Raw genomic sequence first — 18427 nt, 5'->3', positions numbered from 1 at the left:
TGAAATTTACTCGTTTAAATTCGCTTTAATTAAACCATTTTAATAAGATACAGGACGCGTCGTCGCAATTAATTCTTACCTGTAATTATCCCCGTAATTATAGCCACCAATAAAGTAACCAGGAGTGTTAGGAGCTGATATCCCGCTTGTCCAGACGCTGTTCTATCCTGGCCCGGATTTACTGGGTATTCCGCTCGGATTTCGTTCACGGTCCTCATAGATGACGAAGCTCTTGCTGGGAATATCTGTTTACATAGATCTAGGAATTAGCGAGTTAATTAAACGGTGAAAATGTGCATAGGGGCAGAAGTCAAATATTCAAACGAATGAAAATACTGCGCAAGTTAAGTTTTTCAGAACATCGCGTTGGGTGATTTTTGTTCAGTTCGAAACGTTGGTGAATAATGAACACACCAAATTGATCTTTCAGCCCTCACCTCGTATAGCGAATAATCATATTGTTCTATTGTTGCCAGACCCGCCATGAGCGCTCCGAATAATCCAGCAAGAACACCGGGCATTCCATGGAGATTGTGGACTCCACAGGTGTCGTGGATTTTCAGTACTTTTTGAATCAATGGCTAAAATTGAAACAGGTGAGTAATATTTTAACGAAATCCCGTGCTTTATTTCTATTTGCAACTCGAAACGACCGTCGTAATTGCATATGATACATGATGATACTGACCGTAAGATATTTGTAACCGAGGACACTGAGGACTCCAGCAATCGCGCCAATTACGAGAGCTCCAACCGGTTCGCACATCATTCCTGATTTAAGAGTTTAAAAAAAAATAATTACGTTAATTATTAGTATAGCTCCGAATACTAATTTTTCGAATACGTCAGTAATAAGTTGAATTAAATGAAAACATTTTTCGTCATACCTGCCGCTGTACCTACGGCCACTCCACCGGCCAAAGTTGAATTTTGAATATGAACCATGTTGAACTTATTGTCTTTCGATACGACGGCGGATGTTGCGAATGCCATTACACAGCTAGCAGAAATTGAGAGCAGAGTATTGATGATAGCCCTTTGCTGGTCGTCGCCATGGAGAGACGCGCTGTTGAAGGAAGGCCAAAACAACCAGAGGAATATCGTGCCTATCGGTGAGTTAATAACTCGGTTAATAACGTCAGTTTTGATTTTATATAGAACATTTGTCTTCGTTATTTGACAAAGTACAGTCGGAAAACTGCTCGGGCAAATTTCGGTCAACAATTCAGCGAGTCTTCTTGTGAGTTTGACGGTATAATTCGAAAATTCGAAAGTTCGAAATCAAAGGGCCCGGGAATATTTATTTTTCTTTGTCAACCGAATCATACCACTCGGCAGCACCCGCAGCACCGGCTGATTATAATAGCCCATATCCCGTGATTTTATTCCAAATTACAAGATCAAAGACATCGAAATTATATTCACGTTCTTCGACGATGGTATCCTTATGTTATCTGCAAAAGCCAAATGCGAGTGATTGAAAATCCTTACCTATCATCGCAAAAATATCCGACTGGTAATTTGCGCCTTCTAAATGATGATTCTTTGGTTTGTTTCTTAATCCAAAAACAAAACTTACGGCAAGGCCAAAGTAAGCTCCAAAAACATGAACGTACATACTGTCCCCGGCATCGACTGCCTACAGCGATAAAAATTAGCTGATAGAATTTTACATCTTTCGTTGTATGAATGTGATAGCATAGGTAAAATTGTACAGTTCTATCGAAATTTGACTTTGATCTTACCACAAAGTATTTTTCGCCTATGTGCTTATTGATGGTGTAAACGATCAGTTCTATTATCCCCATACATATCAGTTGCATGTAAGTAGTTTTGCCCAAAAGGGCTCCCATGGAAATTAAGGGTGCCGCAACGGCAACATCGGCACTGAGTAGACTGTGACAAAAAGATATTTCTCAAGATATCCCCCGTTGAAAATGGGAATAAAAATACACACTTATACGTAAGTATAATACATATTTGTGCAAAGTAAGGACGATATTAATATGAATAAACATTCTACGTCCGAGAATTATTGCCTTCGAAGAAATTCAACGCGCTGTTTGGTGATGTGGAGCTAACGTAAACTTAATCATAAAGTTTTCCAAGTTAAACCTATGCGGTTGTCAATGTCCACGTAGATATTACATAAACAGTCTACATGCCCATGTATAGTATACCTATATATAATCATGTATCATAATTCGCGATACGATGTGATATGCTCACCTCAGTAAAGACAACGGTGCTTTTCCGGAATTTTCCGTCAAGTACAGTACTCCCTGACACAGTATCGCAACTTGAACCAATATTGCGGCTACCAGAAACGTTAATCCAACCGCGCTTTGTCCATATTTTCGCAAGAAGGTCATCAGGAATCCGAATCCGACCCATATCATCACGTGAACATCTTGATACACTAGATATTTTATAAACGGAAACAAGAAGAGGGTTTAATTGGTGCGCGACACATGCGGTTAAGAGGGTCGCTTATTGGTAATTACACAAAATTCTTCGACTTCGTCATCGCTGCAGGATTATTACACATAGTTTTTGTCTGTCTTTGTTTCATTTCTCTGTTCCAATTATTTGATTGGATTGTTTTTTTCATTCTTTGTCGAACATTAAAATCAGAATCGTGGAAAAATCTATCGTCCGTTGCGTTAATTCGATATCAGCCGACTTGAATATGGAACGCCATGAGGCAATCGCGCGTAATATTGAAGTACCTAGCAGGCCGCTGTTATAAACATCAATTGTCAATTATACACATGTAATTTGAAAGTCGCTCTTATTTTGAATTACTTACGCACGTAGATTCCGGTGGGCGCGTCGCCCTGTTGATTCCCATTTAATTCTGGACGAGAACTGTTTTCCACGAGACTACCGTTAGCTTCCGGCCCGTATTCATAAATTGCCAAAAATCCAGCGATAATAAAACCTTCGACGAAGATCAAGGTGATCCCGTGAGCGAACCGCATCATCTTAGACTCGATTGTCATCCCGATTTTGTGCTTTTTTTGCTCTCTTAAATTTCGTAATTTTTTCATGCTATCCATCCCGATGATTTTATCTTTTGCATGCCAACTAATTTCACAAACAATATTACTTACAATTGTTACTTTTTTTTTTCTGTTCTCTTCAAGTCCACAAATATATCCGTAAGATTTAATTTTTTCCCCGGTATTATAACATTCTATACAAATTATTATGAGATATCGCAGTTTCAGATAAATTTATTTTATATGTATCCATACAAATGAATATATCGTATGTATTTTCTCTTCAATCGTATAATTGGAAATACTATGGGGACAATAATTATCTGTTAACCATAGAGGCTGAAGTTAAGGTTATCACTTTCAAGCAGAAGTAGAATTCAGCTACAATAGTTTTTACGAAATGACGTGTGAATAAGTGTCGTAAACTTGTCATTTGAGCATTGTCTTAAAATAGATGTACGTTCTCGTTAACCGGCCGAGCTCTTCGTCAAAATTCATATACCTATATTTGAGGGTGTTGACCGTTATTTTCAATGTCATAAGTTAAAAAAAAATCGTCTCATAATTTTTTTTATTCTAACAAATGGGTGATACAAGAGTATGAATTTTTTTTTTTTTTACATCACGATTTTATAATTGTTTTATTTTATTTCATACCGTGGAGCTATTGTTTTCCCTTTTTCTGTTTTCTGACGAAAAATTGCACAAAATAAAACCACATCCGCGCCGGTTCATTTACGTACGGACTCTGTTCGGAAATAAATTCGAATCATATGCGTTTCAATCGTATATACCTGCTCGGTTGTAACGAGATTTCATATCTTTTTGTGTAACGCAGTTCGTTTGAACTTTACAATTTGAATTTTGAATGTCCCGCTGACGTGCGAGTCGCTTACGTAAATGTAACGTTGAATTTGTTATGATTTATTTATGTTTTTGTCTGTTCTTTTTAGCGAGTGTAAGATATTTGATGTTATGAAATATTTGAATCGATATCATACGATGCACGCTCGACGACCTAAATTAGATAATACGAATGAGAATTTATCACGAAACTTTTTTAAGAGCTCCGGTCAAATTGACGGATACCAGTGCGCGAAGAAGAAAAAAATGAATCAAATGAAATATAAGTACCAAACTTTTTTGTCACTCGGTAATAACGTTGCAACACACCTTGGCCAGAGCCAATATTCAACTGAAGTGAGTTTCGAGATTTCTGCGGGATAAAAAGGTGGATACCGATGCTCAGTTTCCGATGTAGAATCGTCAAACTACTTGAATAAATGTATCTGAGATACTCGATCCGGATGAATATCTGTTCTCTTTGGTATTCAAATTTCTCGGGATAAAAAAAATCGGATTCGTTCGAGTAATATTACAACGTTGTACCGGATACGAAAAGCACCGACGTTATTAGTATGTCAGGTATAGACGGGAAAATCGGTCGCCAGTTGTACGTATTGCTGAAAAATTATCGCCCCGAAGGCATTACAAAAAATTTGATCCGAAAGTTCCTCATTAAATTTCTATTTAAATTTTTTATTCGACCCGGTACAAATTGGCGGGCAGAGAATTGCCAATTAGGTGGTTAGGTAGCCTGCGACGCCTCGGGGGAGTGACGACCGAAAAAAAATTTCCTTGTTTAATATCGCATAATAACATCGGGGGTTTTCTTAGACTCCAGATTCATATGCGTGTCTCATTATTTTACGAATTCTCCGAGAACGCGAATTTTTTGCTACCTTGATGGGGTGATCGTTCGTTACGTATGGATTCGTAGCAGGCATGGATTTTTCCATGATCTACATTCATCTGGATCAGATAAACCTATGTTGCGGATGACCAAAATGTTGACTTGTCTCCATACGCGAGTGAATTATGTGGATGGAGGTTTTTTTGAATGATTTTAAAACATCCCCGAAGTTCTTAAGAGGTATAGGTATATAATTTTGAATAACAGATGGAAGCCGATTCTATTTCAGAAGTGAGGTGACTCGAAAGGTCAACTTTACATACTTTTGTTTTATGCATTACGTAGGCAATTCCGCGCACAAGTTATTTTTTTCTACTTATATATTTTTTTTAACTTCTCGTTTATATATAACGCGGAATATAATATAATCTTCCATAAGGATAACAGAATTGAATAAGATATATATTAAAAAACAAGCTTTACGTCGTCCCTCGTAGTAGAGGAAATTCACTTTGAAGGATCTCTTAATTTCGGCAAATTATTTTTTCGTATAAAAAGTAATATAATTTCACGAGACTCGTGCGGAGTTTTGTTATCGTAAAAGAAAAGTGTTTCAGCGTTAAAGATTGTATTCGAGAATTAAATAATTGCCATCTTCGTGTCTTGAGTCGCCCCTTGGGAAATATGAGATACATTAATTATATAATAGTGAATTTTGATATGCGTCGAATGCTAATTGTAAGCTGCTGCCGGTAGACAACTTCCCCCTCTCCCTATTTTCCCCTACGATATCCCAATTTCTGTTCTCTCTTTATTCCATTCTCGGCAGTAAATTGTAATTCGCTCGAGTCGCGTGTATTGGGTCATTAATTTTGCACCGCTACTCGACGTGCGGTGCAAAAGGCGCGCGGATAATACGAGAAAATTGTGAATTTACAATTCGCGGGCTGACTGATCGCCTCGAAACCACCATCCTTCAACCATGGTATTTCGAACAGAAGATCTCCCAACGGAGTTACCGATCGAAAGAAATTATTTCTCTACACGTCTTGCGATTTACATCGCTGGTACTGCAATTCTTCGAATCATTTATTGCGTACAAGAGCCAACGTGCAACTCGAAAACGTTACGAATCGTTAATTCGACATAACGACGACGATATAAACCACGATTTTGATGAAGTATAATTATTCTTTGTTGTCACAGCAAACAAGGTGTTAGGAGACAGCTTGTTATTCCGCACGAATATATCTAACCGTACAAGAAAAGCGAAATCTCGAATTCCTGCTCCGGATATTAGATTATATTAAAACCATTGTCAGTATCAGGTGTGCAAGAGTTAATTTGAAAGTGCTATTAAGTTTCGACTGCATATAATTGTACACACCGTTTACGTTTCTGTTAGTAAGGTCCTGAATTCATAAAACTAATAACAAAACACGTTAGAACAGAGGAAGAACAACCTTGTTAGAAAATCGAAGCAGCTGCTCGTGGCATTGCCCTTGCCAAATTTGCAAAGCTGTTCTCCAATCGCGTACGATTGTTTTGACTTTTGTTAGTTTTATGCGTACAAGTTTCACAAATCGTTCAGCTAGCATACTTTTCACTTGTACCCTTAAATATTGACTGTATAAATATGTATCATGGTCATAGATAAGGATACGTACTTGGATAAACTTGTATATCTCCTGCATTCGGAAGTTGGACTATGTACTCCCTGCTCATTTTAGCGTTGGCTTGCGGACCATAAGTCATAAGCGTTCCCATTAGCACGAAGATGATTATTTGTAGGGTAAATAAGGTAAGCACTTCCGCGGTAGTTTTGCATGGTCCGTACATTCCCTGCAGCACACGTAAGAAAATTAAATCTCTAAACGCCGTGGCGCAAAAATTTATAGAATCCAACGCAATTATCGCTATCCAAACCCATTAACACGTAATGCGGACAGTCTTACCTTCCCCATGGCGAAAAATTTACTCCTTTGTTAATTTGAATTTTCTTAATTTTAATTCACCACTAATTTTATCATTGATTATACGAACGTACGATTCGTTAAGGGTGGCGAGTTTTTGCTCGTACTTTCTGAAATATATATGGGGTAATGTGTGTGAATACTTTTTTCGATTTTTCTTTCAGATTAATTTGTTCTTCGGTTTCTAATACATGGAATGCTCTCGCAAAGAATCACATTCGTAACAGGACCTCGCGATTTATACTGACTAGAGTCTCGTTTCCAAACCTCCCTACCGGATGTACGTTGATCAATGATCGCCTACGTTGCGTGCATTTAATTTCATATTCATCAACTGAGCTTAAACTCTCCCACTGCTACGGAATAGCAGGGGAATTATAAAGAGAGATGTTGTACCGGAATATAGATGTATTTTCTCGTATACGTGTACAGCCGTGAATTGAAACCAGCCGTCATTCCAATTTGAGATAATTAACTTGACGAATTAACGTCGGTTTGGGTTAACTGCCTTTTTCTGTTTCCTTTTTTTCCGAATTCCTTTACCAAGCGACTCTAAAAACTGACCCAGAAGCTTCTCGACCGAATTATTTCGCGTGTATATCGCAAAAAAAACTGACGGAGTATGACGCGCGGCTGTTTCGAGTATCTATATGGTCGCTCGTCGGACACTGGTCATGCGAGATCTGTACGATTCATTTTATTGTCCTCAAAGGTCTGGTCATCGTAAGTAGCAAATCGATATCAGGGTTAAATTGATTCCGAAGCCTTTAATTTTAGATCAGAATGTAATCGATTCTTTCCTATACGATCGTCTACGACCGTACAACGGACAAACACGGGCGTATTTTAACGAACGTGAAGCATCGAAGAAATCCTGCGGGACGATATACATGCGAAGTTTTTTTTCTCGTAGAAAATCGCGGCGGATATTTACGACGATTGATCGTCTGCTCGGTTCTTTTCTGTCGGTCGTAATTACCACGCGAATATAATTAACATCGATTTCAATTCTGATACGCGGCCGTTTTAACGCGATATTAAAATCGTACGGGGGTAGAAATTCAGGCCATCAATTTCTTTCCGTCTTTTTATCATTCGGTTATCCTTTTCGCTTTAAACGATGAAAGTTTCCCGTGCACAAGTACGAGGTAAACTAGTTTCAACGCGTGTAAAACTTCTATACGTTTTCACCGAGGAGCTGCCGGATAATTCAGGCGTTTCCTTTTCGGAGTAATAATCGCGAATAAAGGATCAGAAATTACAATTGGCCTGGGTCCAAATTGCCGGTGGAAAACCGAGCGGTAAGAACGTCATATAAAACGACTACTGAACGACGACTGAACGAGAAAAGATTTACCTTTATGGTTTCAACTTTGAATTTTAAACTTTACACCGCCGTATATAACGAACTAACGAATTGCATATGCGATTCGAATGAAATTTCTTACGGATTTACTTTTTGCTCGTGCGCTCGTGCTCTTCGGGAACAAAAAAAATAAAAAAAAATCCGATCTCTTATCATTTATTTATTTATATACTTTCGTCAGAACTTTGCGCGAGTCGAACTTTTGCCTCGTGTCAAGGTATATCGCGCTATAAATTCATCCCCTTGTTCGGATACCGGGCGACGATACGACGCGGGATGAAATTTTACGCGAACCTGCGCTCTCCTAAAAACGAACGAAAACTGAGAGGAATCGTTAGATATTTTTCTAATTTATATAAACCCGTTCGTTACTACGGATTATTAAACACAATTGGATGTATTATGTAACGAACGTGTGATGTACATCATGGCTAACTGCAGTTACATTTGTTGTACAAAGCATGAAAAAATATATGTATATAAAATATATAGAAGAGTTTATAAATAAAGCAAAATATTTTTACGGAAACTTTAGACTTGATAGCCAACGTAGCGTTCGTAGTAATTAAGAAATTTAATTGAAAGCTCGACGACTATGGAAGCAATGAGGATTTATTGTGTCTATTAGCATTCGGCTGATAATATGCCGCTTATATCTATCTCTACATTTTTTTCCATTTTTTTTTTTTCTCTTCATTTCGGTTTCACGCAATGCAATGCAACTAGGCACAAGATTGTTGACCTTTAAAGTGAGAACCCTGAGCTTTCGTACATGACAGATGTATATAATACAGTACGTACCCCGTATATCTTATGTAACTAAAAACCGTACCAGGATATGAAGTTCATAGTGCGAGTAAAAATTTTTTAAAAATAAATGATAAAAATATTAGACAACTTACGCTGCCGCGCCTGTACCCTCTCGGGGTATACGTATGCCTCGTGTGAAACAAAGTCGGTAGAAAAATGAGTGGAAAAAAATGAAAAAATAAATGAAATCAGATAAAAAATTAAATTACAACTATAATGTAAGATATGTCGGAGAGGTCTTCTTCATCTGTCGCTGGTTGTAGGAGGTCTGAATGTGATTCCATCTATTTACAACGTCGAGACGGCAGATGTGTTCTCCACTAAATTAGGTACAAATAGAAAAAGAAAACAAACCCGATGTGCACGATCAAAGTTATTTAACGAGGTTTCAAATGCGGAGTAAACCCATTATACCTCCTTGTGAACAAGTTCGTACGTACGTCACGCATATACGCGACGTTTAGTTGTGAGCTCGCGATATTCATTTTTGACACACGCGACGTATGTACAATAAATGTATTGTGACGTAAACGTTTCGTAAATTATTGTCAAAAATTGATCGTATATCTATGTATCGGCTGGCTGCAATAGCTCTGATCGGAATAACAAGAGCTTACCGTCATTCGCTTTTATTGCGTCGTTTTGTTTCGCGCGAAATATCTTCGGATAATATAATTGCCAGTTAATTGCGAACGAGTAACCATTCGCAGCAGGATTTCAGAATAAAAGAGCAGAAAAAAATTTAATGAATATCCAACAAACGAAGCTGCAAAGTCGGCGTCAGTTTACGTCGGAAATCGAGTAAACGGTTAATTATGATCTTCGAGTTCGCGATCAGCGGCCCCTCCCCCGGTGACGCCGAAGCTTACATATCGTCACTTATGCCGAGAAACAGTGTCCAATATTTAGTCATTTCGCGTTGTGCTTCGACGAGGTTTACATCCTACAGCTCGTTCGTACAGCTCGGTACGTCGTCGAGGTGCGAAATTGATTGCTCCTCGTTCCTCACGGGTACTTCAGACTTCGGAAACTTGATTAAACCATATAAACTATTGTTGGAGCAACAGCGAGCGGTTGGGGTGCGCAAATAATACAGGTCTGTATGCGTTTCAAATTACCGATACTACCGCGGCAGCGTGTACGGTGGGAAAAGTTTGCTTTACACTTTTCTCCCGCTTTCCTAGTCCGGCCAAATTTCATAAAAATTTCAAAATTTGGATAAAAGTTGCGGTTCGAGTGTACGTGAGTCGCGTGCACTTCATTTTTCTCGACCCATTTTTGCGTCGTAGTTCATACTTCCGGCATCGCTATCTTTATTTCTTCAATTTTTCAAAGTTGCCTCAACGCTGCTCCATCCCCGGAACCAAGAATCGCGCAATCCGTATTACTGTACTTCATGTAAATATACGTACACATACGTGTGTACGTGCACGTGGTGTTCTCGAGGGAGTAAAGTAAGCGTTACTTATGTCGCCACTTTGCAAAGTGCCTTGTGGCTGCGGGGAAACTTTGAAAAAATAAAGAAAAAAGTTGAATAAAAAAACTTTTCAGAGCGGAAGAACAGAGCGTTGTCGTTGTGGTTTTTTTTCGTTTAATTTTGTTTATTAATTTTATATTATAATTACTATCGTTATCATCCGTATCATTATTATTAATTTTATTTAATAATATCATTATTATTGCTAATCCTTATAAAAGAACATATAATACATATTACAACTTCGGTTTACATATAAGTATTATCATTTCCATGTATATCCATAGATGATATTTACTTAAAATTATTTTTCAAATCATACATTACATATATATATATATATACCTATTTTGTTATACACGTTTCGTAAAATTTTTTTTTAGCAAAATATAATAAAATATAGGTGCTATTACAGAATATTAATTTTCACATCAGCCACCAAACGTCGTAATTGCAATAAGAGAAAAAAAAAAAAAATCTACGAATGTGATGAAATACCGATGAAAAGGACGTTTATAAAATGAATCTACCATGTCGATTGATTTGATGTAACCCGATGAAGCACTTTAATTATTCTTTTTCTATACTTTGGACTTGATCGATAAAAAAAAAGGAAACTCTTTCTCCATTTTCCTTTCTTTTTCTTTTATATTATTAATATAGATTGCAACCACACACAAAAAGCATTGCTTATACGCTAATAGTCGTTTTTATCATTTATTCCTATGTCATATAATCATTTTAAACATATTACATCCATTACACCGTTTGTTCGGAACCCCTCCCCCTCTGACAAGCCCTCGTCTTACACTTTCATACTCCCTTCAGATTTTCCACGGTATTATATCGAAATTCTAATGAATCTGCCTGCGAACGATTGGATACTGTGTAGTGATTAATCATGATTAGAAGAAGAGAGAAAGGAGAATAGAAGAATAGGATAAAAAAAAAATGTTCGTCCAGAGAAACGAAGATTGAATACACGAGTCTATACCTACATGTGGGTGGCGTAGAGTGAATTTCGAACATACCTACACCTGATATAACAATATGTAGAGGGCGTGAAAATTGGGGCGCGATTTTTCTTTCACACTTTAATTGAATTTAGTTTTTTCTTCTTTCAGTCCAATTTTTTTTTGCTCTCTTTTACCACGCGATTGTTCAATACGATTGAAAGGTATCGAGTCAGTATTTAATTTCAGGTGTTTTCATTTTATTTATTTCCCTTTTCTCTTGATTATGTAGCCACGCTGTGATTATTACAACGAGAATATTTTTCATCTCGTTGTAAATTTTATACACTATACCTATTATACTATAATTGTATAAATATGTTTTTGTTATACTATATATATATATATATACCTACACATATAGTGAAGATAATGATGATTGGGGTGATGTCGATGAAAAAATATAAACATTTTAATAAATGGTATACTTTTTATAGGTATCGTATTTTATTTTCTGCTAATTAATGTAATAGTGATTTTTTTTTTTCTTCTTCTATCATTTTTTTTCACGTCGGATCTCCCGATGAATCCGCGCTTTGTATGTTTAGCTCTGTTCAATTCAACGATCGGATGATTGATTCGGTATCGTTACATTATAATGTATATTTAAGAATTGTTCTCCTTTACGTATAAATAATACCTATATAGATATAGCGAGACTAAAATTACGGCAGTAAAAGCAAAAATGCTTACTTCGTGTAGCAGAGCGTAATATTTTTGGTATTATAATACAATGGTAAATCCGTCTTATTCTTTAAATACTACTCATCCACCTCTCTTGAATTATACACGTAGATAGGTCTGAATCGAAATGTGTTTTTTTCTTTTTCTCTCTTTCGATTTATACGTTAACTATAATATTTTTAAAACAGCAGCTACGTTAGAGAAGTTATTTGTTCGTTTAGTTTGTTTTTTTTTTTCTTTTGCTTTTTGTCAAACGTTTCATTATATTTTTATCAACTTTTTCTAATTTCATTTATTCATTTATTTATTTTTTTTATTCATGATTCTATTAAGTAACGAATCGCCGTCATAACACGGCGATATAGTGTAATAATCATGATTATTATTATTATTATTATTATTCTTGTTATACGTATTATCGTTAAATATGTGTATTTGTGTATGGATCTGAAGAGCGATGCGCGGTTTGAAGTTTTTTTTAATCTCTTTATTTAATATTATTATTTGATAAAATAAGTTATAACGTATGTATGCGAACCCCTCGTTTATAAAGATATTCATATTTCAACATAATTATCGTACCTGAAATACCGAAACTCTTGATCGTACTCATATATTCTGAATTCGACATCGAGGGTGTTTAATTGATAATTTGATGAAATTTGAAAAAATCAATGATACATTTTGATAATAGGTCATACCACTAATCTTGTACGAGCCAGTGTCCAATCATTTACAGTCTCATGTTTCTTCACATACTTGCAACGTCCGTCAATTTTAGCTTTCTTCGGTTTTTTTTTCTCTGTTTCCTCTCTTTTTCTAATAGGTATATACAATATGGTATACACCTATTTATCTTTTGCCCTCATATGTGTAGAAAAATTGATGGAGGATTTCGAGCGTACCCTCTAATTAAACGCCCACAGGGGTATGTATCCCGGTAAATTATTCAAAAAAATTCCCTCCGAACGGTATCGGGTGAATTTTTTATTTATTTATTTATTCTTTTTCACATGTCTGCCAAATCAAATATGCAAAAATATGACGGAATTTTATCGGATTTGTTTGTTGCGACGAGTACACATATCATTGCAGATGCAGCAGTGTGCACGCTTTGCGTTGAGATGTTTTTTATTTTGTGTTTTTTTTTTAGAGGGATTGTTAACTAAAATTAAATTATTATACATCGCCCGCGGTAATTCTACGTGAATAATAACGCAAGATTCGTGATGGTAACGATGAGTAGGGTGTAGAAATTGAGATATTTAATTTCTGCCGACGAATCGGAAAATATAGAACCCGAAGAACCGACTAGTGTCGCTTCCTGGCGACTCAGAGGCTCTTCAGACGCCATTAAATCCTGTCGGTCCGGACAAGGCAATTCTTCAAGTTTCAGTTGAAATAGATGCCTTACGTAACCAGTCTTTCCCTCCTGCACAACTTCCATCTGTAAAATAAGAAAGTAAGAAAATACTATGGATTATACCATCCGCTACCCTTGGAGATCCCTTCAATTCCTTTTTTCTAAATCCACTTGAACTTCGCACCCTATTATATTCAACCCATAAAGTTTAACTGCTCATAGATATACAGGGACAGCGAGGTACCGGATCATTGTATGCAGGCTATACTGCACATGTACCTCGTAAACTATTTGGAATTTCATTAAACTTTTGTCACATGTATACGTATACGAGATGAATCGAGATCGCGCTTTTTGTACCGGACCAGTGTTCGTTAGTTTCGGATCACAGGTGAAGATGAGGTAAAAAAATAATTAAGCGAAAAACGCGATCGCAGTCGACGGATTCAAAATGAAAAACTTGCACTCACCATTGATTGAGAATTGGCACCCGATTGCGTGTCTCCCAAGTTTTCGTCGTACTCCTGATAATATTCATCATCCTGCGCGTATTCGTCACCTGTTAAATCGTCGCCATTTCTATCCGCCACGTAATCCTCTGAAATACGAAAATGAAAAAGGGGGGAAAATTATTCGCTGTGAGGTCGATCATCCCTTTTTTTTTTTCGAATTCGTCGTCGATCCGGACGGTGCACCAACCTAGATTCTCGCTGCCTTCCAAAGCCAGGGCTTGGCTTTCCCTTTCCGCACTGTCGGTCGTCTCCAGAGTAGAGTTAGTAATTTCCAGAAAACAGGTCAATTCCTCCAACGATTCTCTGAGCCTCGTGTTGTTAGTTTCATTTCTCAATCCCCATATCCAAGCGAGTCTGCAATCGCAGTTCAGTTTGTTACCTGCGTACAAACAAACAAACAAAAACAAAATAAAAAACTAAATTACGATTTATTTTATAATTTGAGTTGGAACATTTTTTTTTTGTTTTTTTTCTCTGCCCCGTAGAATTTCCGCAAGGGTGGAAAAATGTGTTGGTTGCAGCACAGGGGTGAGAAGGAGACTTTGTAACGTATATAGATATATTATACGAGACAATCGATTCACTGTCTTATCTTTACGACCTATACTCACGACGACGCGTCTCGTGTCAATTTGTCCTCCGACCTTTGTACACTATACGTGATGCCCGTACCCCAGCTGAAGCTGCTGCACGGGCGTTCGTTTTCGCGATCTCTATATGTAACATTTATTTTCGATAGTTTCCTGCCGTTATTTGTTTGATTTCGTTTCTATTCCTTTTTTTTTTTTTTCTTTTATCTTATTTCTTTTTTCAGTCAGTCGAAGGGAATCTTATACGCGAGGGTCTCGTTTAGATTTACAACGATTGCTAAAGTTTTTCAACCTTATATACATGCACACTATATTAGGTATTCGCTGTGAGTAACGATAATAGTAAGTTCGGATGTAGTCCCGATGCGGAAATGGTTTTCTTATTTCTTTCGACTTTATTTCATTTAATTTTTTTCTTTTCATTTCGTTATCATGCATACATGAGATTTGTTCCCATAGTTATTTTATATTCGCCGCGCGCGTTACGATAGCAGTTTTCTTTTCATCTCTTTTTATTTTCCGAATCTTTTACTTTTGGATTTATTTCATTTTGTATATTGTATATTTGTTATCGATGAAAGTTAACGGAAGATAAAGCTTGATCGATGATAAGAAGACAAATTTGTTTTCACGTTTGACGGGGGGTGAAAAAAAATGCAAAAAAAGATTGCCGAGAATCGGACGTGGTTATAAATAATGGATCAGGGGCAGGGGGGGGAAGGAGAGAAGAGTAACGATAAAATTCGAGCGTCCTTTGACGCGGAGTCTTTAATTAATTGTTTAATAATAAATTTGTCGGTGTTTGTTGCAGGAGAATTCGTAATATAGCGCAGCAGAGGCAAAGGGGACCGGGAGTGTTATGGCTATACCTACTGCAGGCCGTCCTGTCCACGGGACGGGATTCCCGTGGGTGTTTAGAAATTTATAAAAGGGAGTAGATATGGTGGGTATGGAGTTACTGCGTATACCTATATATACACCATCCGCACATAGGACTCCCGCAGGAATGCCAGAAATGGCCCGCGGGGTCAAAATACTCGATGCCTTCCTGCATTTTAGTTAAATCCCGCGGTCGTCGCTGTGTACTATATACATATATATTCGCGATATTCGTATACACAAATACAAGCGTGTATGTACGTATCAGGTACATAACGTAAATATAGACATACACATGGTATACTTCGGTGTGGAAAGAGGAGGGACTTTGAAAACTACCGAGGTACGATTAGTATGTCGAAAGTTTTCCGACCCCGTGGGGATTCGTTGAAAATTTGGTTTCTGCATTTTTCGGCCGCAGGATCACGAGGCTGGAAAATAAGTGATGGCGGGGATCGAGAAGGACCTCGCGCGACCCCCCTATTACACATATATACACGTTTGAACGTAAGCTGCACGTGTCAAATGCATTCCGACCGGAAAAATCATCGATAACGGTATGTGACTACGTGTAGATGCTGTACCGCAGGCGAAAAATCAAGCCAACGTCTCGCACCACCTTGTGTATTTTTGAATCTAAAAGGAAAACAATATCCCCGCCCAAGGGCCTTTTTATTTATAGTAATTCACTTTGAACTCACTTATACTCTCCTCTGCAAGCTCTCTCATCGCTTCTTCGAGCACTACATAGGTATACCGTACTCCACACACCGTACTATATACCTCATGAAAGAATATGAAATGGTTAATACCTTTTCCCCTAGTGGGAGGGCTAAAATGTACTTTGAAATAATAACACACCGCGTGGTGCACGGGAGCGTCTCGACTCCGGCTTACGTAAAATATACGTGTACATATGTGTTTGTATATACGTTACATATATGTATGTACTGTTTTTACATATAAAGTATATGTAAACGTACCTACCTATGATATACATATACTTATATCGCACATACTGCTCGTAGATTCGATGTGTGTATGTTCATACGCATGGATAGCATATGCCGAGTTATACAAATATAGATGCGCGTAGCGTATCTACGTATTTTATGTATGGTATATACATGTATATGCAGGAGCTAGCGGGAAGAAACAAAAACGTTTCATAATTTATCTGAGAGGTAATTTCCAGGGACCGTTGAAAGCCAAGACGTGTCTGGCTTCTCTGCACATAATATTCTTTTTTTTTTTTTTTTTTTATTACTTATTCTTTGTTTTTCATGTTTTCCCCACAGTATTTTCCTTCGTTTTTTTTCCATCCCTTGAATTTCGTATCGCGTATGTATATTGCCATTTTGCCGTATAGAGCGAAAGCATTTTATAACGACTGGGATATGAGGAGGAGGAGTTCACATCAGCGGTGAAATTTTCATGCTTTGTATATTCCCACCCTTATGGTAAGCTTTATAACTGAACTGGCTGTCGAAACAAAGGGGAAAGAATTCAATTGACCCGGAGTACAGAAGTGAAATTGAAATCCAGGTGATGGCGATGAAGTGAGGTGACTACAGGGGAGTGTGTCACTTGTACCGAAATCGTACCAAATTCACTGGAATCGATGATCTGATCGGTGGCAGCAGATTTCAACTGAACCGCGGCGCAGGGACGGGTACGTAAGTTTTGCAATTAATGTATAACAGATTGATTCGCCATTGTGGAGAAGTGAAGCTAACGCGCCGGTGGCTTTTGCCGGGTAGAAAACTTCTACACGGTACACGTACCGTGGGTGGTCGGTGATCTTTTCCCTGAAATTAATTACACTAATGCCGTCAATTAATTATCCACGTGCAAGGTCTGCAGGAAGCGGGAGTTGTCCGGGTGCCACATATACGTGTGGAATCGGGAAAAAAATCAGAACGTGGCTGACTGGCTCCCCCAACACGCGAAACCGGGATGAAATTGGAACCAGGAACCGTGAAAACTGCGTGCCCAACCGTCTGGTTCGGAGCTCCTCTCCTCTCCTATCCTCTCCTCTCCGCCCCGCTCCTCTCTCCTCTCTTTTCACTTTCACCCATTTCAGTGGATAGACGGGTGAGGTGATGGTGAATCCCCGTATCCCGAGGGGACGTCTCCTGCGGGTGCCTGTGCAGTTCGGGCGCCAGGATTCACGGTGGGCGTGTCCCTTGGATATTAGGTTTTAATCATTTAGGGGATGAAATTTTAGGATGGAGGCGTGGTAGTCTGCTGCTCTGCCGGGTACACCCCTTCCTGTTTTATCATCGATGAAAATGCAAACGTCATTTTGGTCATATCCAATGCACTTTGATCAAATCATTTGAAACCATATGTATACTCCTTCCTGTCATCTACCTATCGTCTACCCGTGGACAAAATTTAGAGTCCGATCCGCGCCACCACGCCTTCTCATTTCAAAAACCGAAACGAAGATTTTGTCAACGGGGGTGACGGCAGCATCGCAGAAAGAAAACCGTGGAATAAAGAAGAAACGAGCTTGAATCTAAATGGGAGTTCCTGCATGTGCAATTATATTACATACCTATAATACGTGTACGTTGATCGCAACGTATGCTTCGTAATAATGCTCGTACAATATTTCTATGTAAATACTGTTTTTCTCGCTTTTTCATACGTCCATTTACATATAATGGACATGGTGTAACTGCGATACGTTGTGTTGCGGGATGATTAAATGAAATGCAGAGCCGGTGGCGCGGATGATAGAAGCCCTGCAATATTTCATTTCATCATTTGGCGGTGTTGTTATTATCGTTATTTTCTTTTGGTCAATAAGCGAATTCCCTCCGCACGGATGGATACAATCTGTATATCTATAACAATACGATGTAGGACGTAGCCCGTATATATTCATATTATGAGTACGAAAGTGAGTACGGTGCAAAATTTACGATGGAAATGGAATCAAGAAAATATTAGCAATTGCTTAAACCGACTATATTTCGACAAATGAAATTCATCCAAAGTGGCAATTTCGCACTCCCTGCGTGCCTTTGGGTACACCAACCCCTGCGCAGGTTTCTCGC

General features: G+C 38.0%; 1 protein-coding gene and 1 long non-coding RNA gene across 11 annotated transcripts in view; one reads left to right on the top strand and one right to left on the bottom strand.

Annotated features, from left to right (window-relative positions):
• LOC105685073 (ammonium transporter Rh type B) overlaps nucleotides 1–18427 on the bottom strand; it is a 74318-nt gene that overhangs the window by 512 nt on the left and 55379 nt on the right. Inside the window, exons 1-10 of one of the 10 annotated variants that reach the window (XM_012398894.3) lie at nucleotides 8026–8365; nucleotides 6651–6778; nucleotides 6363–6537; nucleotides 2230–2419; nucleotides 1746–1896; nucleotides 1492–1639; nucleotides 888–1106; nucleotides 689–771; nucleotides 438–581; nucleotides 80–245 (exon numbers count right to left, since the gene is read on the bottom strand). In XM_012398894.3, the coding sequence (XP_012254317.1) occupies nucleotides 80–245; nucleotides 438–581; nucleotides 689–771; nucleotides 888–1106; nucleotides 1492–1639; nucleotides 1746–1896; nucleotides 2230–2419; nucleotides 6363–6537; nucleotides 6651–6659 (1285 nt within the window). In that variant the 5' untranslated portion in view covers nucleotides 6660–6778; nucleotides 8026–8365. Of the gene's footprint in view, nucleotides 1–79; nucleotides 246–437; nucleotides 582–688; nucleotides 772–887; nucleotides 1107–1491; nucleotides 1640–1745; nucleotides 1897–2229; nucleotides 2420–2809; nucleotides 3079–6362; nucleotides 6538–6650; nucleotides 6779–7064; nucleotides 7945–8025; nucleotides 8366–8936; nucleotides 13466–13851; nucleotides 13980–14080; nucleotides 14273–18427 lie in introns of those variants that run through there. The other 9 variants (XM_012398899.3, XM_020851844.2, XM_012398895.3 and 6 more) reach the window with 9 other exon arrangements.
• LOC125502238 lies at nucleotides 9802–17888 on the top strand. The gene is made up of 2 exons (XR_007280103.1): nucleotides 9802–9940; nucleotides 15295–17888. It is a non-coding gene; the product is annotated as an uncharacterized LOC125502238 (long non-coding RNA).

The sequence above is a fragment of the Athalia rosae genome, chromosome 1 (genome assembly GCF_917208135.1).
Source record: "Athalia rosae chromosome 1, iyAthRosa1.1, whole genome shotgun sequence".
NCBI classification, from domain to species: Eukaryota; Metazoa; Arthropoda; class Insecta; order Hymenoptera; family Athaliidae; genus Athalia; species Athalia rosae.
The sequence above is the reverse complement of the archived record's forward strand: the minus strand, read 5'-3'. Positions and strand labels throughout refer to the sequence as shown.